Raw genomic sequence first — 25,072 nt, forward strand, 5'->3', positions numbered from 1 at the left:
GTTAAAAAAGCAGATAAGAGAAAAATCAACTAATTTGAAATGTGGTGTTGGAGGAGAGCTTTGCGCATACCATGGACTGCAAAAAAGACAAATAATTGGGTGTTAGAACAAACTAAACCAGAACTATCACTAGAAGCTAAAATGATGAAACTGAGGTTATCATACTTTGGACACATCATGAGAAGACATGATTCACTAGGAAATACAATAATGCTGGGAACAACAGGAGGGAGTAGAAAAAGAGGAAGGCAAAACAAGAGATGGATTGATTCCATAAAGGAAGCCACAGACCTGAACTTAAAAGATCTGAACAGGGTGGTTCACGACAGATGCTATTGGAGGTTGCTGATTCATAGGGTCGCCATAAGTCGTAATCGACTTGAAGGCACATAACAACAGCTGCTTCAGAGTCAGATGCCTATTCTGTCTGTGAATTGAAAGAATCTATATCCTCCCTTCAGGTGAGACCTGCAAATTAGCTTTTCTATGTTTATATGGAGTTTTATGCCACTCTTCCAATCTGTATGCATTCATAATGCCATAGTTTACCATAGTTAAAATTACAATTCCCAACAAAAAACAATATCATACATAAGAACATAAGAAGAGCCTGCTGGATCAGGCCAGTGGCCCATCTAGTCCAGCATCCTGTTCTCACAGTGGCCAACCAGGTGCCTGGGGGAAGCCCGCAAGCAGGACCCGAGTGCAAGAACACTCTCCCCTCCTGAGGCTTCCGGCAACTGGTTTTCAGAAGCATGCTGCCTCTGACTAGGGTGGCACAGCACAGCCATCATGGCTAGTAGCCATTGATAGCCCTGTCCTCCATGAATTTGTCTAATCTTCTTTTAAAGCCATCCAAGCTGGTGGCCATTACTGCATCTTGTGGGAGCAAATTCCATAGTTTAACTATGCGCTGAGTAAAGAAGTACTTCCTTTCGTCTGTCCTGAATCTTCCAACATTCAGCTTCTTTGAATGTCCACGAGTTCTAGTATTATGAGAGAGGGAGAAGAACTTTTCTCTATCCACTTTCTCAATGCCATGCATAATTTTATACACTTCTATCATGTCTCCTCTGACCCGCCTTTTCTCTAAACTAAAAAGCCCCAAATGCTGCAACCTTTCCTCGTAAGGGAGTCGCTCCAGCCCCTTGATCATTCTGGTTGCCCTCTTCTGAACCTTTTCCAACTCTATAATATCCTTTTTGAGATGAGGCAACCAGAACTGTACACAGTATTCCAAATGCAGCCGCACCATAGATTTATACAACGGCATTATGATATTGGCTGTTTTATTTTCAATACCTTTCCTAATTATTGCTAGCATGGAATTTGCCTTTTTCACAGCTGCCGCACACTGGGTCGACATTTTCATCGTGCTGTCCACTACAACCCCGAGGTCTCTCTCCTGGTCAGTCACCGCCAGTTCAGACCCCATGAGCGTATATGTGAAATTCAGATTTTTTGCTCCAATATGCATAATTTTACACTTGTTTATATTGAATTGCATTTGCCATTTTTCCGCCCATTCACTCAGTTTGGAGAGGTCTTTTTGGAGCTCTTCGCAATCCCTTTTTGTTTTAACAACCCTGAACAATTTAGTGTCGTCAGCAAACTTGGCCACTTCACTGCTCACTCCTAATTCTAGGTCATTAATGAACAAGTTGAAAAGTACAGGTCCCAATACCGATCCTTGAGGGACTCCACTTTCTACAGCCCTCCGTTGGGAGAACTGTCCGTTTATTCCTACTCTCTGCTTTCTGCTTCTTAACCAATTCCTTATCCACAAGAGGACCTCTCCTCTTATTCCATGACTGCTAAGCTTCCTCAGAAGCCTTTGGTGAGGTACCTTGTCAAATGCTTTTTGACAAAGTACACTATGTCCACTGGATCACCTCTATCTATATGCTTGTTGACAATCTCAAAGAATTCTAATAGGTTACTGAGACAGGACTTTCCCTTGCAGAAGCCATGCTGCTTCAGCAAGGCTTGTTCTTCTATGTGCTTAGTTAATCTAGCTTTAATAATACTTTCTACCAGTTTTCCAGGGACAGAAGTTAAGCTAACTGGCCTGTAATTTCCGGGATCCCCTCTGGATCCCTTTTTGAAGATTGGCGTTACATTTGCCACTTTCCAGTCCTCAGGCACGGAGGAGGACCCAAGGGACAAGTTACATATTTTAGTTAGCAGATCAGCAATTTCACATTTGAGTTCTTTGAGAACTCTCGTGTGGATGGCATCCGGGCCCGGTGATTTGTCAGTTTTTATATTGTCCATTAAGCTTAGAACTTCCTCTCTCGTTACCACTATTTGTCTCAGTTCCTCAGAATCCCTTCCTGCAAATGTTAGTTCAGGTTCAGGGATCTGCCCTATATCTTCCACTGTGAAGACAGATGCAAAGAATTTATTTAGCTTCTCTGCAATCTCCTTATCGTTCTTTAGTACACCTTTGACTCCCTTATCATCCAAGGGTCCAATTGTCTCCCTAGATGGTCTCCTGCTTTGAATGTATTTATAGAATGTTTTGTTGTTGGTTTTTATGTTCTTAGCAATGTGCTCCTCAAATTCTTTTTTAGCATTCCTTATTGTCTTCTTGCATTTCTTTTGCCAGAGTTTGTGTTCTTTTTCTGATCTGCGGTATGCACTCCAGTTGAGCTTCTAATATAGTGTTTTTAAACAACTTCCAAGCATTTTCGAGTGATGTGACCCTCTGGACTTTGTTTTTCAGCTTTCTTTTTACCAATCCCCTCATTTTTGTGAAGTTTCCTCTTTTGAAGTCAAATGTGACCGTGTTGGATTTTCTTGGCAATTGGCCAGTTACATGTATGTTTAATTTAATAGCACTGTGGTCACTGCTCCCAATCGGTTCAACAACACTTACATCTCGCACCAGGTCCCAGTCCCCACTGAGGATTAAGTCCAGGGTTGCCGTCCCTCTGGTCGGTTCCATGACCAACTGGTCTAGGGAATAGTCATTTAGAATATCTAGAAACTTTGCTTCTTTGTCATGACTGGAACACATATGCGGCCAGTCTATGTCCAGGTAGTTGAAGTCACCCATTACTACCACATTTCCTAGTTTGGATGCTTCCTCAATTTCATATCTCATCTCAAGGTCTCCCTGAGCATTTTGATCAGGGGGACGATAGATCGTTCCCAGTATTAAGTCCCTCCTGGGGCACGGTATCACCACCCACAACGATTCTGTGGAGGAGTCTGCCTCTTTTGGGGTTTCGAGCTTGCTGGATTCAATGCCTTCTTTCACGTATAGAGCGACTCCGCCACCAATACGTCCTTCCCTGTCCTTCCGATATAGTTTATATCCAGGAATAACCGTATCCCACTGGTTTTCTCCATTCCACCAGGTCTCCGTTATGCTCACTATATCAATGCTCTTCTCTAAGACCAAGCACTCCAGTTCTCCCATCTTGGTTCGGAGGCTCCTAGCATTAGCGTACAGGCACTTGTAAGCAGTGTCTCTCTTCAAGTGTCTTTGGCACTTGTGGTTAGGCCTGTGGTAATTTTGCTCTTCTGAATTTATATCCTGTGCCCCTGCTCTCACAATGCCTACTTCTAGGCCTACCCCTTTTAAAATTTCATCATTTCTTTGGTTTTTATCCCAGGGGGGAAGTTTATTCCGAACCGGACCTTTCTCAGCTCCTGTCGGGTTTCCCCCCTCAGTCAGTTTAAAAGCTGCTCTGCTACCTTTTTAATTTAAGTGCCAGCAGTCTGGTTCCTTTCTGGTTCAAATGGAGCCCGTCCCTTTTGTACAGGCCCGGCTTGTCCCAAAATGTTCCCCAGTGCCTAACAAATCCGAACCCTTCCACCCGACACCATCGTCTCATCCACGCATTGAGACTGCGAAGCTGGGCCTGTCTGGCTGGTCCTGCGCATGGAACTGGTAGCATTTCAGAGAAAGCCACCTTGGAGGTCCTGGCTTTCAGCATCCTACCTAGCAACCTAAATTTTGCTTCCAGGACCTCACGGCTGCATTTCCCCATGTCGTTGGTGCCAACGTGCACCATGACCACTGACTCCTTCCCAGCACTGTCTACCAAACTATCTAAACGACGGGCGATATCCGCAACCTTCGCACCAGGCAGGCAAAACACCTTGCGGTCTACACGCCCATCACACACCCCACTGTCTATGTTCCTAATGATCGAATCACCCACTACAAGGATCCCTCCACCCCCTGGAGATATATCCTCGGCACAAGAGGATAGCTGCTCATCCCCCAAGGAATGGGTCCCTTCTAAGGGATCGTTTCCCTCTTCCTCAGCTGGATGCTCTCCTTCCCCGAGACCATTGGTCTCCATGATAGCAGGAGAGCTATCATCGCTGGAGTGGGACACAGCTATAACGTCCCTGAAGGCCTCCTCCACACACCTCTCTGCCTCTCTCAGCTTTTCCAGGTCCGCCACCTTGGCCTCAAGGAAATGAAGTCGTTCCTGGAGAGCCAGGAGCTCATTGCACCGAGAGCACACCCACGACTTCTGTCCAACAGGCAGATAGTCGTACATGCTGCAGGCGGTGCAAAACACTGGAAAGCCCCCACACCCCTGCTGGCTTCTTACCTGCATAGTTTTGTTTAAGGTTTATTACGTCAATGGGTTGCAGACTGCGGTTTAGTTGAGGTCAGGGAACAGACCAGAATGGGCAGAGTGGGGGGCCCTGGCCTCCTCGCCCTGCTGCCGAACTCGCTCTGCTGTTTAACTCGCCTTGACGCTTTGTCAGCTGGGGCTCCCTCTAGCTCGTGGAGCAGGCTCCCTCGCTAGGGTGCTCTGACTTTATATGTGTGGCTGGTTCCTCCCAGCTACTGCTGCCAGCCAATGATGTGTTACTTGAGGCTGATGGCTATCAGCTGGGGCTTAACTCTTTAGTATTCTCTCAGGCTTCCTTCCTTCCTGAGCGAGGGGCGGGGCTGTTTAAGCTTTTGGCTTCTTTTAATCTAATCAAGGGGCTGCGCCTTCCAGGCAAGTCTTTTGTGTTTGTTGTTTTAAACAGACATGCACTGCAGATAAAACAGTGGTATTTAAATAAAACAGATGAAAGCATTGTTGTCCTTGAATGACAGAAATGGGTGGGAATAGAAATGCCTTCACTAAATGGGAAAATAACTGGTCATTCAAACCTCCTGGGGCAAGAGATTCCATAATCTGGGTGCAGCCACTAATAAGGGTCTTGCTCTTATTCTAGCCGACCACCCTTCCACCAAAGGCAGGACACAAAGAAGAGCTTCTCCACTAGTTCTTAGGGGAACAAGCAGGCTGGTATGGGAGAACATAGCCCTTTAGATGATAGGGGAAGAAGTGTATGTCACTCATGCTTCTTCTGTCACCCTTTCTGAGAATATCTGGCCAAGAAAAGTAACAAAGCAAGTGACGGGAAGGAGACAAATGGGTTGTATTCAATGCTGCCATTCCACTTGCTTCCCCCCCCCATTATGGTGGGGTTACAGCTGTCAGGGTGAAATGTGTTTAGGAGGGGGACAGAGGGCAGTACCAGGGGCCAGCATCAGCTGCATGGTGGGTAGGGATGGGGCTCTTTGGTTTCAGTCCATGTTTTGGTTTTTGCAACTGGCTTGTGGTGCCAATTCACAACATTTCCCTCCACCCCTGATTTTTTTTTATTTTTTTTATTTTTTATTTTTTTTTTGCTATTTCTGATCTGCTTGTAATAGCTGGTGAAATTGCTAATGCTGTTGGCAATCTTTCTACCCATGGTCTCTTGAGGTTTCCATTTAAATTTAAATTAGGCAGATCATCACCTGTCAGTTCTACCTCTTGCCTCAGGTTACTGCTGTGCTGACCAAAGATGTTAATGGCAATTGTTATTACCTCACTGAGACAGAACTTCAAAGGCATACACATTGCAGCACTTCAGAGCAAAGCTGTTTATGTTAATAACTGTCAAATTATCCACAGATTTGTTTTTTAAAAAAGCCAGTGTCGCTGACAGTTGCAAGCATTAGATTAGTCAAACCCGATCTGAAGACATACAGGATTTGTGGATTCTGACAAAATTTGGTAACAAATCCAAAAATGCTGAAATTTGCCCCCATCTCTAGTGGTAGTTTGGAGGAGCTATGGCGGAGGCAGCAGGGGAGGCTGTCTCAGGGATCGTATTCCTGGTCATTTAGTGACCATCAGTCTGTCCAGCCCACTGACCAACACAGCAGACCTAGGTAGGTCTAGCCATTGTCCCTTGAGGCTGAAAGTCCTGCTGTCAGTAACAGGTAAGCCATTGGCCATCCATTATTTGGTCCTGGATGAGCAAGCTGCTGCATTTGGAATACTGTGTACAGTTCTGGTCGCCTCATCTCAAAAAGGATATTATAGAGTTGGAAAAGGTTCAGAAGAGGGCAACCAGAATGATCAAGGGGATGGAGCGACTCCCTTACGAGGAAAGGTTGCAGCATGAGTTTAGAGAAAAGGCAGGTCAGAGGAGACATGATAGAAGTGTATAAAATTATGCATGGCATTGAGAAAGTGGATAGAGAAAAGTTCTTCTCCCTCTCTCATAATACTAGAACTCGTGGACATTCAAAGAAGCTGAATGTTGGAAGATTCAGGACAGACAAAAGGAAGTACTTCTTTACTCAGCGTATAGTTAAACTATGGAATTTGCTCCCACAAGATGCAGTAATGGCCACCAGCTTGGATGGCTTTAAAAGAAGATTAGACAAATTCATGGAGGACAGGGCTATCAATGGCTACTAGCCGTGATGGCTGTGCTCTGCCACCCTAGTCAGAGGCAGCATGCTTCTGAAAACCAGCTGCCAGAAGCCTCAGGAGGGGAGAGTGTTCTTGCACTCGGGTCCTGCTTGCGGGCTTCCCCCAGGCACCTGGTTGGCCACTGTGAGAACAGGATGCTGGACTAGATGGGCCACTGGCCTGATCCAGCAGGCTCTTCTTATGTTCTTATGTTCTTAAGCTGATCCGACATGTGAGCTAGAGACCTGGTTGGAAGATCATGGAAGTGTACATCTTACCCAGCTCTGTCCACCAGGCTACTGCTTCCTTCCCCCTCGCCTTGAGGGCCATGGAGTAGCAGTGATTTATTGTGAGACACTGGACCTATCTAGAGGTCCCTTTCAGCTTTCAGTCTTTTGAGTGTTTGCACCTGAAGTAGGGTACCATAGACAGGACCAAAATTCTGTTGGTATACCAGCTGCCCTGCTGTACCACAGTCTCTCTCCCTGAGCTGGTGGAGGTGGTATTGGAGGTGGCCATGGGATCCCCTAAATTTATTTAAGGCCCCCACCTCAAGACCGGCTTGGGATTTCATGGCTGCCATGGCAATCATGGGTCTGTTGCAATTAATATCTGGCCCGACATGTGGCAGGGCACACTCTAGACCTGGTGTTTGCTGGTCAGGAGTTATGTGATCTGGGAGTGGGGAAATCTCCATAACTCCTTTGTCATGATCAGATCACTCTGATAGGATTCCAATTACTGCTGCTCCATGCTATTCTCAGAGTAGGAGGACTAATTAGAATGGTCCACCCCCAAAGGCTGATGAATCCAGATGTATTTCTGAGGGTCTTAGAGGAGTTTCCAGTGGCTAGTTCTAATGATTCTGTCAATGCTCTATAGCCCTCTGGGATAGGGAAGCTGCTTGGGCAGTTGATATCATCACTTCCAGATACCCTCTCTTGAACTGCAGAGCTCATTCTGCTCCCTGTTATATCATGGAGCTACGAGCAACTTGGGAGATGATCAAAGTGACACTGGAGGAAGACTCACAATGAATACAACTGGACACAGGCTAGAACAGGGGTGGCCAAACTTGCTTAACGTAAGAGCCACATACGATAAACTTCAGATGTTTGAGAGCCGCAAGACATGAACAAATATTACACACACATTTTTACTGTTACATGCACATTTTGTTACAAAAAAATTATATAAATATTAAGAAATATATGTACATAATAATATTTGTTCATGTATGTAGTTTTTAAACTGTTAATTTGTATTATTTTCAATAATCACAAAGTACACATGTCTATACCAAATGTATTCAAAATCCTGAATGATTATTATTTTAACTGTATTGAGCATATTTAATACGGTAATGAACTACAGAAACATCTAAGAAAAATATGCAAATAAAAGGGGTAAAAACAGATATTTTAATGATATTTATTTGTCTTAGTAAAGGTGTTGATTTGTAAGGATAGCACGATACTTCGACTTCAGAAACTTTATTACAGAGTACAGTGATTCACAGCAGTATGTTGTGCTGAAAATTGAGATGAGTCGCACACTGGTTTTCTTCAGTTCAGGATATTTTATTTCTGGAACTTGCTTCCAGAACTCAATTGTAGACTGGGATTTATGGATCATCTTTAGACCCAGGTCCTCCTGTAATTATATTAGTTCCATTTCCACAGCAGATGATCCTGTAACCAGAGGTTCGAGAATTGGACAACCATCATTGATCACATCAACCATGAATGGATTTACAAGAAAGGCGAAGCAGAGCTTCAGCTTCTGCAAGTCCTCAAACCTGTCTAGGGAATTATCAAGCAGTCCTTGTAATTTATCTTTGTATTCTTCCAGTCTGTGGTCTTTTATTTCAATATAAGGGAATGTATTTACTCTCCTTTTAAGACTGGGAAAGTAACTGAAGTTTCTTGACAATATGTCTCTTAATCTCTTATTTTATTCTGAAAGCTGAAAATTGTCTGAGTAAGTTCAGAAACAAACTTATCCTTCCCCTGGAGTGCCAAGTTGACAGTTTGTAGATGATTCATTATATCAGTAAGGAACATTAGATCTTGCATCCATTCATCATTTTCCAGTTGAGGATAGAATCTTTTCTTTTCTTCAAGAAAAGTAATAATAGGCTCCAACAGATCCACAAACCTACTTAAGACATTGCTGGTTGACAGCCACCTCACAATGCAGAAGAAAGAGACATCACTGGGTTTATCTTCAAGCTCCAGTTCCTCAATAAAATTTTTGAACTGTCGGTGGGTCTTCCCATTTAAGCGTATGAAATTGACAATTTCAAGAACAGATTTCATAACATTTTCATACTTGAAGTATCTGGCTGCCAGGTGTTCACGATGAATAATGCAATGAACAGGGAGAAACTCTGGAAAGCTGTCTAGTCTTTACCATTGCCCTTAATGAAGATGGCGGCTGCAGTTTCCCTAAGGGGAATGAAGCCTCTACTGCCATCTTTGTTGATGGCACACGTGCACGCTATGCGTGCACATCTCTGCCATCAACTAAGATGGCGGCAGCGGCTTCAGTACCTTAGGGAAGCTGCAGCCACCATCTTCATTAAGGGCAATGCTTAAAAGCCAGCTGACAGGTAAGTGGGGGGCAGAGGGCCCCTCAGGGGCTCCTGTAGCTCCGGGGCCCTCGGGCCAGTGTCCAACCTGGCCACCCTTTAGGACCGGCCCTGGTCAAGAGCAAAGCTGAATGCAAGGGAATTCTTTAAATCATTTTGAATTTTGCCTGCAACATCAGCACTGATCTGGCAGATACCCCTCTCTGTAGTGTGGCATGAAGCTGGTGTTTGTGCTATTAGTCACTGAAGTTTTGTGTTATTTGGATCTAACACTGCAACAACACATATATGTCAAAGAGCTGCATGTGGCTCATGAGCCGTGGTTTGCCCACCCCTGGGCTAGAACTTATTTTAGAACCTACTCTGTGGCAGTGATGGCAGCAAAGAGGAGATTTTTCTCTGCCACCATTGCATCTGTAGGGAACCAGCCAACAGAACTTTCCCGAGTGGTGAGAGGCCTTCTGCGTCAAAAGCCTTAAGAGAAACGGTTGGTTATCCACTGTGACCAATTTGCATTTTTTTGCAGATAAAATCACTCAAATCCAGTTTGAACTTGATTCAAGAGTTATGAAAATACCTACTGAGTTGCCTTGTGAACTGGATTGTCCTTTTATGGATTCTTTTCAGCTTGTACAACCTGAAGATGTGGACAAGATCCTCTCACGTGTTTGGGCTACCACAAATGCTCTGGATCCATGCTCTTCATGGCCAGTAAAATCTGCTAAGAATGGGTTGAGGGAATGGATTAGCAATATCATAAATGCATGCTATGAGGGGGCTGTTACCAGTGTCATTAAAGGAGGTAGCAATGCATCCACTACTGAAAACACCCTTCTTGGGGGCACTACAACTTAGCCAGTACCACCTGTCTCTTACCTCCCTTTCTGGAGCAAACTTATTGAGCATGTGGTGGTGTCCCAACTACAGAGGATCTTGGATGAATAGGGTTATCTTGACCCATGTCAGTCTGGTTTTCACCAGGACATGGCACTGAAACTACGTTGGTTGCCTTGGTGGACAACCTATGCCAGGAAAAGGACAAGGGAATGCACCCCTCTTGGTTCTGCTGGACGTCTCAGCAGCTTTCAATACCATGGACCATGGTATTCTTCTGGACCACCATGAATTGGGGCTGGGAGGAAATGTCTTTGGCTGGTTTTGGTCCTACCTTGAGGGTCATGTCCAAAAGGTGGTGCTGAGGGACTGTAGTTCAGCTCTTTGGCCTTTGGAGTTCCACAAGGCTCCATTTTGTCTCCCATGCTGTTTAACATCTACATGAAACCATTGGGATGGCCATCCGAGAATATTGGCTGGGCTGCCAGCAGAATGTTGATGATATCCAGCTCTACATGATGGTCACATCAGATCCCAAGGATGCAATGCAGGTGCTGAATCTGGGGCTTTAATGTGCTGGATGTGCATGAACAAGCTGAAATTTAATCCAGAAAGGCAGAGGTGGTGTTGGTGAGCAGAAATGCTACCCAGAATTGGGGTTGTTGGCACACTCTGGATGGGGTTATACTCCCCATGAAGGAGTGAATCCGCAGTCTGGGAGTCCTCCTCGATCTGGCCTTGTTGCTAGAAGATCAGATAGCGGCGGTGGCCGGGGGGGGGGGCTTTCGCTCAGCTTTGGCTGTTGCACCAGCTGCAGCCCTATCTGGCACACTCAGATCTGACCACCCTCACCCATGCTCTAGTTGCCTTGTGTTTGGATTATTGTAATGTGCTGTACATGGGAAAACCTTTGAAGACTACTCAGAAGTTTCAGCTGGGTCGAAGTACAGCTGCCAGCATATACCTAGAAAGAACCACTTTGAGCATATTACACCTGTGCTAAAAGAGCTACATGGGCTCCCAGTTTGCTTCTGAGTACAATTCAAGGTGCTGGTTTTGATCTTTAAAGACCTAAATGGTTTGGGACACCTAGGTATATGTCTGCCCTCCTTCTCCTCATTAGTCATGCCCATTGCACAACAGCCAGGGAACAGGACCTGTTGCAAGTGCCTACTATATCTGAAACTCACAACAGAGCTTTCTCTGGCATGGTCCCTAGACTATGGAATGCCCTCCCCTGTGAGGTAAGATCAGCGCCCTCTCTTCCCATTTTTAGGCAGCTGCTGAAGACCCATCTTTTAATACAAGCATTTGGCTAAAATTCTACCCGTGTTTTGATGTTTTAAAGGATTTGTTTATGTATGGTTCTTTGTATGATTTTGTATTTTAAATTTATGTGTGGTTTTTATGTATGCTTTACATTTTTAAATCTTTGTAATCTGCCTTGGGACTGGGTGAGAGGCAGACAACAAAAATAAATTTATGATGATGATGATGATGCAACAGAATTCCACTTGAGCAATGGAATTCCCCACTCCTATCCCCTGCAACCCCCCACACCTGTAAAACCCTTGCAATCAGCTCTAGAGGATTGCAGGATCCTCCAGAGCAGATCTGAAGGGCTCATGAGAAGAGAAAGGGAAGTTTCATTGCATGAGTTGAACTTCATTTACGCAGCATTGAACACAACCCATTCTTCATTAAGAAACTATTTTGGGGAAAGCTTTAAAATATAATTATTTCTGTTTTTTTCTTAGGTATCCAGTATTGGATTACACTTGATGCTCATAGAAAGTTGTCTCGAAGCGTTTTCACAGAAACTCTTGAACGGAAGATACAAAAAAATATCACAGTCAAAGGCTCAGAATGCATTAAGCATAACTTCTACATGTTGGCAAGTAAATCATATTAAGTGGCTACTCTCTCTCCCCCCATTGCCTTCTCTTTGCCCCCCTTTTTTGCATTAGTGTAAAAGATTCATACAATGCAAGAGTAATTTTCAAATCATGGTTTGGTCAGTTACATTGCTCTCAGCTCCTTCAACACTCCAAAAACCCCTCACCATGTTAAGGTGCGTATCCAAGGGGGGCGGGGATAAATTGGATAGGTTTGCATAAAAGCATGAATTAGGTAGGTTTGCATTAAAATGTGAACTGAGCCAAATTTCTCTCCATCCCTACTGCCAGCCAGTTGCATCTGAAGATAGGGAACCTCAACAGGATTGTTATATTTGATGTAAAAGGGCCACTGCCAAAAGGGAAAATCAGCACACAGACACTTTCTGCCTGCTTGGGTCTCTTTGGATCCCAGCCTTATAGTCTTGTTATTCTATTACTATGGCTCAGCAAGGTCCTTTCAAATGCAGAAGAGATTGCATGCTCGTGGGGAATGTCATCCATTTTCACCATAGCTAGAGCCAGTGTGGTGTAGTGGTTAAGGTGTTGGACTATGACCTGGGAGACCAGGGTTCGAATCCCCACATAGCCATGAAGCTCACTGGGTGACCTTGGGCCAGGTACTGCCTCTTAGCCTCAGAGGGAGGCAATGGTAAACCCCCTCTGAATATTGTTTACCATGAAAACCCTATTCATAGGGTTGCCATAAGTCGGAATCGACTTGAAGGCAGTACATTTACATTAGTATACCATACCCTGAGTTCCAGACTGCTTCTTAAATTCTATTTTTTTTAAAAAAAAATGGTTTGTGGTCTGGGGCCTGCTATGAGGAGCATAGCTGAAAAACCCTGAAGGCATTCCCCCCCCCACCTTCGGTGATTCTTGGCTTCTGGCTCATAGCCTGCAATTTCAGGATAAGAAAAAGGATCAATTGGAGATTATAAGAGAAAATCCTTTGAATATGTAGCATGGCCTTTAAGTTTCCAAAAGTAAAGGTTTTGCCTCAAATATGCTATTTGGCATATTTCCTTTTCTGTGAATACTGCAAAGTATAGATTGCCCAAAAATTGTCATATCTATCGCATACCTTTTTTTAGTACCTTGATCATTAGAAGAAGGGGAAAGGATGCAATGACTGCTTTGCTTTGCTTTATTTGGTTTCTAGGACCAGCCTGACTTTCGTGATTCTGTAAAGGTTTTGCTGGAGTTCAACTTTTCTGATCCAGAGAGTGGACCTATTCTTGATAGTGCGCTGCCCAACTCAATATATGAATATGTAAGTCTCTACAATATTGAAAGTGTTCTGAAAGTATTTACATACTGCCCACTCATATGAAATATCAAGGCAGTGCACAACATAAAATACCATAAAACAATGCAAAACAATCACAACAATGACTAAATGACAATCTAAAAACAAAAATGAAACTGGATAGTCCTGTCAGCATAAAAAGGCCTTCAGAAGATGTCTGAAGGTTCATTGCAAGCAAAGCTGGAGTAGTGTCTCAAATTACAAGTATGCCCTGCAGCAAGAATTTGCATGGTACATTCATATCTAGGTGTTAAAATGGTGCATGGTGTAGAAAGAGATACAAGCAGGCCCCACTTATACGGCAGGTTCCATTCTGGACTGCTGCTGTAAAGCAGAAATCGCCGTAAAGCAGAACCCATTGAGTATAATTGGGCGCATTGCGTGAAAATGACGTGAAAATGCTGCAAAATGCCGCAAAAGCATAAAAACGGCTTTAAAATGGGGAATTTCCCCTAATTGAAAGACGCCGCATTAGTGGAACACCGGAATGCGAAGTGCCGGTAAGCAGGGCCCTACTGTAACAGAGAGAGCTTTTTCTCACCTTCTCATTATCGTAGAACCAAGGATCATCCAGTGAACCTGAACAGTGGAAGATTCAGAATGGATACACAAAAGGAAGTACAATGGTCACCATCTTAAATGGCTTTTTTAAAGGGGGATTAGAGAAATGGAGGAGCAAGTTATCAAATGACTACTAGTCATAATGGTTATATGCAGTTCCAGGATCAGAATAGCACTTACTGGGGAAAATGACAGGAGAGGGTGATTGCCCTCATGTCCTGCTTGTGGGCTTCCATAGGCATCTGTTTGGCCACTGTGGGAAACAGGATGCTGGACTAGAAAATGTGTTAATTTGACAGCCAAACTAATGAGGAATGGGTTGATTTGAGTACCAAAAAGCCAGGCAGCAAACAACTCCTTCCATCAGTGAAGACAAGGGCCAATCAAAGGAGGCATGATGTATAGTCTTTGACTTGATAAATAAAAATGTCTTGCAGATCCCTTTTACAAAAGACTGTGGAACCAAGGAGAAATGTATTACCGATCTACAGCTGACTGCCAATGCAACCATAGGAGGAAACAGGTAACAGGAACAAAGCTATGTTGTTGATGTTGTTGTTGTTATTAAGAAGCTATTTTTTATTTAATTATTTATTAGAATTATTAGTCATTTGATACCCAAAGGTCCACAAGTGACTTACATAATGTTAAAATAAAACAAATAAAACAAGCTATAAAAACATACTGCCTACTAAATCAATTAGGTTGGAGCTAGACATTACAGGAGATGCAAAACAGCAGCCTCACACTCACATAACTTTCTCTTTTCTTCCTAATAGCATCTAAAGGTATAGGTAAAGGTAAAGGTGTCCCCGCACTTATAGTGCGAGTCGTTTCTGACTCTTAGGGTGACGTCTTGTGACGTTTACTAGGCAGACCGTATATATGGGGTGGGATTGCCAGTTCCTTCCCATTGCCAGTTCCTTCCCTAACATCTAACATTCCTTAATTTCTCCCCAGTTTCATTGGCTGCCTCTTGCAGGGGTAGGGCAAGTCAATGCATGTTATGTCATCTGTTTTTTCAATACTAGACATTATAAGGGGGATAGGGGGAAGTAGATGCTGAGCTGCTGTTTTTAGTGGTAGTTAGGGATGAGTGAATCTTTCGATCAGTTTCTGTGTTATCATTTTTTCCAGTCTCTACTATTCCACATCAGCTTGTGACTTTTTTAAAAAAAATTCCTCAAACGTTCACCAGCTTTTTAGTGCTGATTTCTCCTAATATACAAACTTTTTGTATGCAATTTTGCTTAATATGCACATTTTTTGCAAAGTAATGTTCCCTAATATAATGTATGTCTAATATATGCATTTTTATGTACAATTTACCCCTGTAAACATTACTTGGCTGGAGAACTGCATTACAAAATTTGAAGGATGGCTGTGTTTTGGTTCACATATTGTCTCAGAAAGTGCAAATTAAGTAGATTTGCCTTTAAATGTGAACTGAATTGAATTTCTCCTCCATCCCTAGTGGCAGTCATGTTTTAACACTGTTGAATACAACCAGGGTTTTTGTTTGTTTGTTAGTACTCACCAGTATGGAGTACAGGCCTCTCTTTCTCTCTCTTCTCTATTTCTCTCTTTTTTTTTTTTTGCTGCCCATGGCAACCATTTGTGCTGGCACCCATAGCACTTTTATCAAGATATGACTATTTGCACCTCACTTTTTACCAAAAAAACCACTGGATACAAGCCTGTACATTACAGCATCAGTAGTAATGTTGATCTTGCCTTTTTTTCTGTTTAAGTAGTAGACCAATTAAGTAATAAATGGTTGCCGTATTTCTAATATTATACTAGTAAATTTGCTATCACCCTGCTATGTTTGTATAAATACTACAATTTTACATATTTATTTTATAAATCAAACTTTTTTCTACATCTTTCTACCTTGTTTATTCAGCTTCCCTACTATCACTTAGGTAACAATCAAGACATTTCCCACTAATCCTATTTGTTTCTAATATACCTTTTTAAACACCATTCAGCATGACTAGGTCAGTGAAAGCTATGGCTATAGAAATCATAAGTGAGAATTGTTACCAAATTGTTTATTACCTAAAATTATTTTTTGTTTACTTTTTTCCAGCTTGTCTCCATTCATCATCAAACTGAGCAATCTGAAGTTCTGGGTGCAAATGCTAGTTAAGAATAAAAAGGACAGTGCTTACAATACAAGAGTCCTTGTTCAGTATTATCCAAATATTATTTTTGCTGGGATTGAGGTACATCTTTTTTTTAAAAAAAAAATGTCTTGTTGGGATGGATAACCAGCAGAGCAAGCTCGTCTTCTTAGACTGGATTTGTATGTATAATCATTCAGATTAGGGAGCCAAAGATCCCTATGCAATTGGTGATACTCATATAGGTGGGTGTTCGCCATTTGCTCCAAACACTCCTAGAGAAATGGCCCAAGACATTTTGGGGCTGAGACACAAAACCCAAGTGATACTGAGTGATATATAAATTGTACATATATAATTTTATTATGTCTCCGTATACAAACATCCAGTCTCTGCACCCTTTCCTCAATCTAAGTACTTTAAAATGCCTCCTATACACATACTTTAGGAACATAAGAAGCTGTCTTATACAGAGTCAGGCCATTCTCCCATCTAGCTCTGTATTGTCTACACTGACTGGCAGCAGCTCTCCAGGGGTTTGGGGGGGAGTCTCTTCCAGCCGTACCTGGAGATGTCAGATTGCACCTGGGACCTTCTGCACGCAAAGCAGATGCTCTGGCCCTGAGCTATGGCCCCCAAGCTACAGTCCTATAAAGGGTACACAAGTAATATATAAATAATAAAAGAAATCCTTACATGTACTTATATTAAAGAGGCTGCAACCAACATACACACTTAGCCTGGGATCAAGTCCCATTGAACTCAACAAGTCTTACTTTTGAGGAGACATGCATAGGATTGCACCACACTGACCATTTTCTTCCCTTTAATGGAACAGCAAGTCTGCCTGCAGTCTAAGGGCCAGACTGGATGATGCCTGAAATGTATGAATGCATTTAAGGTAACTATTTTGTTCTTTAAGAATAATAGCTGTAGGACCCAATCAGGATTAGGACTATGGTGCATGAAGGGGGATTAATCCTTTCCCTTCATATCACGGTTCCAATTAAAATCATCCAAGCTGCTATTCCTCCCACAGCCCCCCCCCCCAATATTTTTCTGGCTCCCCTGAAAATGTTTACAATGAAATAAATACATTTTTACAGACATTTGATGTCCCCTTACTTTTTTGGTTCCCCCCAATGAACTTTTAGTCTGGCCATGGAACTGATTTTTGCTGGGACTACAATGAACAGTTAAAGACTGCTTTTTAAAAAAATAAATAAATAAAAGCAGGCACATTGAATGCGTTTACACAATAGATTTTTTTTTTAAAAAAACAATGCATTCACATATTCCATGTATCATGCAGTTTACCTCAAATGGTAGGGCCAGCCCTACAGTCCTCAGTAGTACTCTTCTGTGTGATGTCCTTTTGGGGGGGGTACCTTTACCCCAAAGTTCAGAGGTGTTAATGCTCATACAGCATTCCTGTGCAGTGTTCAGCTGATTGAATATATCTAGCCTCTGATCTTCTGCAACTCCCTGATGGATATTGACACCTCTTTTTCATTTGAGAGTTGCTGCTCTTAGATTTTAAAATGCTTCTCATCAATGGTTTCATATACAGTAAAGTCTCATAAGAAGGACTGTAGCTCAGTAGTCGAACATCTGCCTTGTACGCAGAAGTCCCAAGTTCAATCTCTGGTGTCCCCAGGTGGGCAAAAAGCTCCTGCCCACAGCCCTGGAAGAGCTGCTGCCAGTCAGTGTTGACAATACTGAGCTAGATAGACCAATGGTATAAGGCAGCTTCCTATGTTCCTGGTGATATAAAAGGAGTGTTACAGCATGGTAATAAAACAGCAGGAACCAATTAGAAAAGCCAAAATTCTCCTTTACTGGAAGCACTATAGGAAACTGACTACTTTCTCTGTGTTATGAGTTGGCTGCAAGGCAGCTGCTAGATGCATGAGATTTCTGGTGATAACACAGGCCTGTAATCGTTGCTTTACCCAAGTATGTGCCACCCCAATGTCTCTTACATTTGGGACCTCTCTCTTATATTTTGGCCCCAACAGTTTGGCATTGTACTAGAATGTGGTGAAAGTGAAGCAAAGGACCATATTACAATCGCAGGAGAGGCAGCAGAAATGTCTTTATTTGTTCCCACGATGGGCACAGTTTCTCAGACAGAGAAGCCATCGTTGAAAGATGGGAGAATCACAATTTCACATTAGTTGGAAAAAAAACTCTGCAAGGGCTATGTACAGCCAGGGACTATAGCCATGTGAGAAGATAGAACTGCAATCCAATTGTGAGGTCACATCATTAGATGAGTCAAATAAATTAATATGATCATTGGGATCAATGCACCCAACTACTCTACTTGCGGTCAAGCATTTTTCTCCTGGTCATGGGCAGCTATGTTCATGGAAAGTGAGTGCTCCTAATTATTCATCAGAAGCATCTATACAGAATGGAGTCTGCAAATCTGGTGTCTCTTAGAAATCTGCTGCAAGCTCTGAGTGGTGCTTCTGAAAAACATGCCCTTTGTGGGATGTAAATGCCATGTGGACTTCCATTAAGAAACACATATGTAACTGTATAATATTGTGTTAGAGCCAACATAATATAGTTCAGGGGCAGAGAACTCATGCTGCTCCAGATGTTGGACTCCAACCCCCATCGAAAATGATGGGGGTTATAGTCCAACAACATCTGGAGGGCCCCAGCTTCCTCAGCCTAGTTGTAGTAGCTTGAATATTGGACTTGGACATGGGTTGACCAGGATTCAAATGTATTCTCTTATATGAAACTGACTAAGTCAGTGTCTCTTAATCTAGCTCACACTGTGTTGGTGAAAAACAATGGGGTGACCTCACCACCATGAATTTATACAAAGGACAAGAAAAAATGTAACATGCAAGTACATATATAACAACCCTCCTTTGGCGATATGTTGCAGAACTTATATCTTGTTTTCAGTTATTGCTGCATGCTAGACATTACATCAAGGTACAATTTAATTTTTGTCATTTTTTGTGCAGAAAATACCAAAAGATAGCTGTGAATCTGGGCATAATATCACTTGTAAGGTGGGCTACCCCTTTCTAACACCTGGAGAGGAGGTAAGGTGTTGTGAATTGAGCTGTTTTGATTAATTATATTTTTCTAATGTCAGGAAGTGACTACTCTTTTGCGGGGTGGCTGAATCTTGAACCAAGACATATATTTATGTGTTGATTTCATTGTAATAAATCAAAATTTGTATATCTCATCTTTACACCCCATCCTTGGCAGATAATATCAGTTAAAATGCCATAATGTTAAACAAGCATAGATACATAAAACAGTTGATAACATACAAGAACAGAACCTGAATGTTCACCTTTGTAAAGCCTTGAGTAAATAGAGATGCTTCCTATGTTACTTTTTCTTCATACAAATATTAAATACAGGAAATGATACTTTTCATTGGTGAAAAGGGCCATAGATCAACAGAGCATGTATTTTGCATGCAGAAGGTCTCAGGGTCAATCCCCAACATCTCCACGTAGGGCTGGGAGAGACCTCTATGTGAAATCCTAGTGTAGAGAATACAGAGTTATATTATTTTGTGTTATAATCTTTAAATTCATTATATGGTAGTTTCCTCTGTTTCTATTAAATGCATCACAATATCTTACCAGTTTAATTTCCAAGAAAACATTTGGGCTGCTTTCTGCTTTTTTTTTTTTCTGAACACCTACCTTGAGTTGAAAAGTGATATTGACAAGCTTACTCTGTTTTCTGAAGTCACAATAAACTACATTTTTTCCTGACAAGTCTAATATTCCCTTAGGAATCTGCATCCCCCACTCCTCTCCTCCTCTGGCATGGATGAAAGGGGAAAGACTGGAAGCATTTCAATTAACCACAGTTTAGCATTATGTCTCAACCCTAAACTGTGGTTAATATTAGCTATGGTTTATTAAAATAAGCCAGCTTCAAAAGACATGATTTGAAAACTTCTGTACTCCTGCCATGCCAGAGAGGGAAGGAGCGAATGACCTTGGGGAAAACGTTGGGCCCATCATGATAAACCAGGCTATCCCTGTCTAGGAAAAATGGTGGCACACCAGCTGAAACAGAGGCCAGCAACTTTATCCTTAAAGTGCCTAGAAAACATGTCATAGCAGACCTCCCAAGGTTTCAGTGCCCCATTTAAACCCCAAATCTTTCAGAAAAGCTCTGCCAGACAGCTACTCAAGGTTACAACGGAGGCAAAGATGTATCCCTTCACTGCCACACAATAGGCACAATCCCATGCTCCACTGCATGTTTAGGAGTCTTCATGGTGAGTGTTATGTCATTTCCGTTCTAGCCATCTTACAACCTGCTTCATTTCCCACAACTCACCATAATATCAGAAAGTAGAGTGGACTCTGCATCATGTCAATGACTCATTGCATCTCATCATTTGGCAGCAACACAAAAGCCTCAATAGCGCTGCAAGCTCTATCCACCAGAAAATCCCCCATTCAGGAATCCCTCAGGTTCCCTTAATTTGTAGAATTAATTTGTAGAATGTATATATGTGGTATGGATAGAGCCTGACAGATCTTACATGACATGTACAAGATCACATCCCAGTAGTACAGTATGAAGAATTGTTTGTCTGTACTGTCTTCAAGTCGATTCCGACTTATGGCGACCCAATGAATAGGGTTTTCATGAGGCTGAGAGGCAGTGACTGGCCCAAGGTCACCCAGTGGGCTTCATGGCTGTGTGGGGATTCGAACCCTGGTCTCCAAGGTCATAGTCCAACACCTTAACCACTACACTATTTTCATACCATCAGCACAATGGATTGTAATTCCTATTTCACCTTTAATTGTATACTGAGAGAGTATATTTGTAATCTTCTGGCCTGAAGATGTAAGCCTGTAGAATCAAGTGTATGGTATCGCTGCTTGCCAACCACATAATTTCTCTGTCCTGGTTAGTTTGAGTGGCATCAATGAACTGTGAAGCATACACTTGGGACACAGGAAGTGGCTTCACAACTGCACCAAATGAATATTGTGTGATGTTTGCCTTGGACATTGCTTTGAAGCTCTGACTGTGCCAGAATTTGCATCCCAGTAGCACAGAGTACATGGGAATATATAAACAGTCATTTCCAGGGCGGTCAGAATATCTGCAGGCCGCATCCTGTAGCCAGTGTATTTATTTATTGTTTAATCCCCAAGTCTGAAAGGGTCTGGTTGCAGAAGTCAGAGGACCATATAGTGGTTGCCTTGGGATCTTTTTAGCAGTAGCAGCTGCCTACCAGTCCTTGTGACACTGAAGAGGCATATTTCTGCAGATGGACAAAGTTTAAGCAAAATATCTTGTTTCGGAATATGTGGGAGGAAAAATGCTCTTTGGCCTATATTATGCACACGCTACAAACTTTCCTTGCACAGGCTCCTTCCTGGGAGGAAAAGGGAGGAATGTCGTAGCCAAGTAGGTTACAGATAAGGTTGTGTATGCTCTGCTTTTTTAAACACACACACACATCTATATCCTGAATCCTGCAACCAGCATGAATTATGCAAATAAAAATCTATACATTTTACCTTCTCTTGCATCATTTATCCTATGCAAAGGACTCGAACCCTGCCCCTTCCTTGTCCAACCACTAGAAATCTTACTGAGCTGTCTCTCTTCATGAAACTTGGTCCACATATTTTAAAGCTGATTTTCACTGCAGTGGGTTAGAAAACGGCCACTATTCCCGAAAGCAGGAATAGGGAGCCTCAGACCTGGAGGCCAAATGCAGCGCTCCAGGCTTCACCATCAGCCCTTGGGATTCTTCCCAGGTAAGCCATACCTCTTCACCGGCCCTGCTTAGCACCCTGCTTTGACCTGGCTGCAATGTGTCCCTGACCTCTGATCATGCTTCTTACTCGCCTGGATGAAGGAAACAATTCACAGTCATTGCTCCACCCATTTCTGCCTCTTGCCCTGCCCACCACTGGCATGTGGTCTCCAAGGGGTTCCCCATGAGGAAATTCAGCCCTTGGCAGGGGAGGGGGAGGTGAAAAGCGTTCCTTACTCCAGGCTTAAGGCTTTAGCAGCACAGTTCTCCCCTTGATATCATTTCCCCCCACAAACCACCAGCACAGGGGCCTCATTTGGCTTCCGATCCTAGCATGGGTGGGGGAGGGTAGAGAGGCTTTAACCCTTTGCCTCCTGCTGAAGTCCCAATCTGGATTGGGACCTCCTGCCTACAATTTACACTGCAAAAAGAAAAGAAAAGAAAAGAAAAGATGCATTTATTTCAGTACAGATCACTCACCTCTAGCCCATGCAAAGGCTCTCTCACAAGAAGACCTTATGTTTCTGTATTCTGCCTGAAGGTTTATTGCATGATCAGTTGAAAGCCTGTTCGGCATATTATGGGGTCTTTTTTTTTTTTTTTTTGCTTTGGGGTTAGGCATTTATGCCTAAATTCAAAGCTGATAGCACAATATCCTGGCCATAAGTAATCACTGGGGGAAAGCTTTTTGGTTTGAAAGCACAGTAGTCAGCCTGAAAGGAGATTTGTGTGGAAGGTAAAACTGTGTGTTGTTGTTGTTGTTGTTGTTAATAATAATCATAATCATAGCATTCAGGAATAGTGGCTCTCTCTTCAAGCATGAGTGTCACCCAGCCCTCCCCAGATATGTCAAGGATTGAATTTGGGCCTTCTGCATGCAAGGCAGATGTTCTACCACTGAGCCACAGCCCTTTCGTACGTGCCTTTTACCCTAAGGTCCCAGGATGGGTTACAACTATATACAGTAGGGCCCCACTCATATGGCGGGTTATGTTCCGGATCCCCGCTGTAAAGCGGAACTCATTGAATAGAATGGTGCGCAACGCCCCAAAACCGCCGTAAAAGTGGAACAAGTGCCGTATGAGTGGGGCTTTAGTCTAATTGCGTCTAACTGAGACCGCTGCATTAGCGAAACGCCATAAAGTGAAGTACTGTAAAGCAGGGCCCTACTGTAAAAATACAGTATTAAAATCCATAGGGTGGGTCCTAATATCTCCAGTATCAAAGGCCAGGGTAAAGAGGTGTGTCTTCAGCATATGATGAAAGTTATACTATGAAGGTGCCAGATACTCCTCTGGGGGTAGAGAATTCCACAGTTTATGGGCTGCCATGGAGAAATTCCTCTCCCAGGCCACCCCTCCCCAAGAGGTTTCCCTCCGCCGATATCAACACCCAAGAGGATCTGCAGGGAAGGAGGCAGTCTGTCAGATATTTGGAGCCTAAGCCATTTAGGGCTTTAAGCACTAATGTGAACACCTGGCAACCAGTGCAGCTGTTTTAAAAAGAGTGGTGATGTGACGTCTAAATGGAACCCCATCCACTAATGTGGCTGCTGCATTTTGGACCAGTTAAAGTGTCCAAGTTGTCTTCAAAGGCAATCCCACATAGAGTGCAGTGCAATAATCTAATCTGGAAGTTACCAGCACATGGAGCACGGTTATCTGTGCCCAAAAGGGCCTAACCACCTAGGCCGTTTGAGCCTCCAGTGACAATGGTGGATCAAGGGTCAAAGAACAGCCTAAAGAAGCCCCTGGCTAGTTTTGCTAAAGTCTCACAGTGAGGTCTAAAATCACTAGGGATTAATGACCCAACACGTTAAAATGTTAGGTCTATCTGACTTTCTTCACCCGGACTTGATTATCAGGAAAGGCCCTGAGGCTGAGACTGGCAGCAGCTGCTCTTGTGACCTCATGTGTTCAAGCATTATTGTCTGCCTTTATTATTAACCATGAAGCTCACTGCTCTGTTTCTGTAGTGAAATTCCACACTTAAATGAGGCTTTTCATAACTTATGAAAATAACTTATGTGGAATTTCATTTCATTCCCAGATCCTCATTCTGTGACCCAGCACTGTTCTCTTGACACTAAATTGGCTGAGAGCAAACTTTCCCACATCATCTGCTCCAGAGACTTAAAAGTAATGTGCTTAAATAGTTGTAGCTTCTTTATGCATTGTACATGGAATGCCTTTTAACAACCCAAATTATGCTGCGGTTATTTGAAGCAAATGTCTCCATGCAGCTGTTCCATCCTGAAAGCAAGCAAGAGAATGGGTTGCATCCAGTGTTGCAGGAGTGGGAGGCAAGCTCTGTATCAACCAAAAATCCTCTGGGGGGGGGATGAGATTCCCATACATTGTGGACTGTATCTTGTGGGTCTGCTGTGGGAGGGGGAAATAGTTGAAATCGGAAACCTTGTGCAAGCAGTGCAAGATTCTACTACCTCTTGCTGCAGCCTTGCAAGACATGGCCCATGATGTCTGGAAGGGCCCCCCTGCAACCCTCTGGAGATGCTGTCAAGTTGATACAGGAGGCTTCAGAGGGAGAAGGGAAAGACCTACTGGGTGAGCTGCCTTCCCCTCATGAAATATTGGATACAACATGGTATATATAATATTGTAGTGACCCAACTAAGGCCACATCTGCGCCTTACGTTTAAAGTACTCTTATACCATTTTAACACTTATGGCTTCCCCCCCCCCCAAAAAAACCCTGGGAGCTGTAGTTTGTTAAGGGTACTGAAAGTTGTTGGAACTCCCCTGTTCATCTTGCAGAGCTAAGATTCCCTGAGTGGTTTAACAATTAACCCCTCTTTCTAGTGAACTCTGGGAATTGTAGTTCTGTGAGGGGAATAGTGGTCTCCTAACAACTCTCAGAGAGCCAGTGTGATGTAGTGGTTAAGGTGCTGGACTACGACCTGGGAGACCAGGGTTCGCATCCCCACACAGCCATGAAGCTCACTGGGTGACCTTGGGCCAGTCACTGCCTCTCAGCCTCAGAGGAAGGCAAAGGTAAACCACCTCTGAATACCGCTTACTATGAAAACCCTATTCATAGGGTCACCATAAGTCAGGATTGACTTGAAGGCAGTCCATTTCCATTTCCAACAACTCTCAGCATCTTTAACAAATTAAAGTTCCCAGAATTCTTTGGGGGAAACCATGAGAAAGTGGTATCATACTGCTTTCAATGTAAAGTGCAAATGTGGCTGTAAATACAGCAGTACATTACACTAAAGTAATTTCCTCTCCTCCCTTCC

The 25,072-nt window shown here is 43.1% G+C and overlaps 1 protein-coding gene across 3 annotated transcripts in view; it reads left to right on the forward strand.

Annotated features, from left to right (window-relative positions):
• ITGA1 (integrin subunit alpha 1) overlaps positions 1–25,072 on the forward strand; it is a 131,542-nt gene that overhangs the window by 87,544 nt on the left and 18,926 nt on the right. For all 3 annotated transcript variants that reach the window (XM_061617663.1, XM_061617672.1, XM_061617682.1), the window contains 5 exons: positions 11,895–12,031; positions 13,198–13,308; positions 14,343–14,428; positions 15,998–16,133; positions 19,019–19,099. In XM_061617663.1, coding sequence (XP_061473647.1) covers positions 11,895–12,031; positions 13,198–13,308; positions 14,343–14,428; positions 15,998–16,133; positions 19,019–19,099 — 551 coding nt within the window. The remainder of the gene's footprint in view (positions 1–11,894; positions 12,032–13,197; positions 13,309–14,342; positions 14,429–15,997; positions 16,134–19,018; positions 19,100–25,072) is intronic.

The sequence above is a fragment of the Rhineura floridana genome, chromosome 1, assembly GCF_030035675.1.
Source record: "Rhineura floridana isolate rRhiFlo1 chromosome 1, rRhiFlo1.hap2, whole genome shotgun sequence".
NCBI lineage: Eukaryota > Metazoa > Chordata > Lepidosauria > Squamata > Rhineuridae > Rhineura > Rhineura floridana.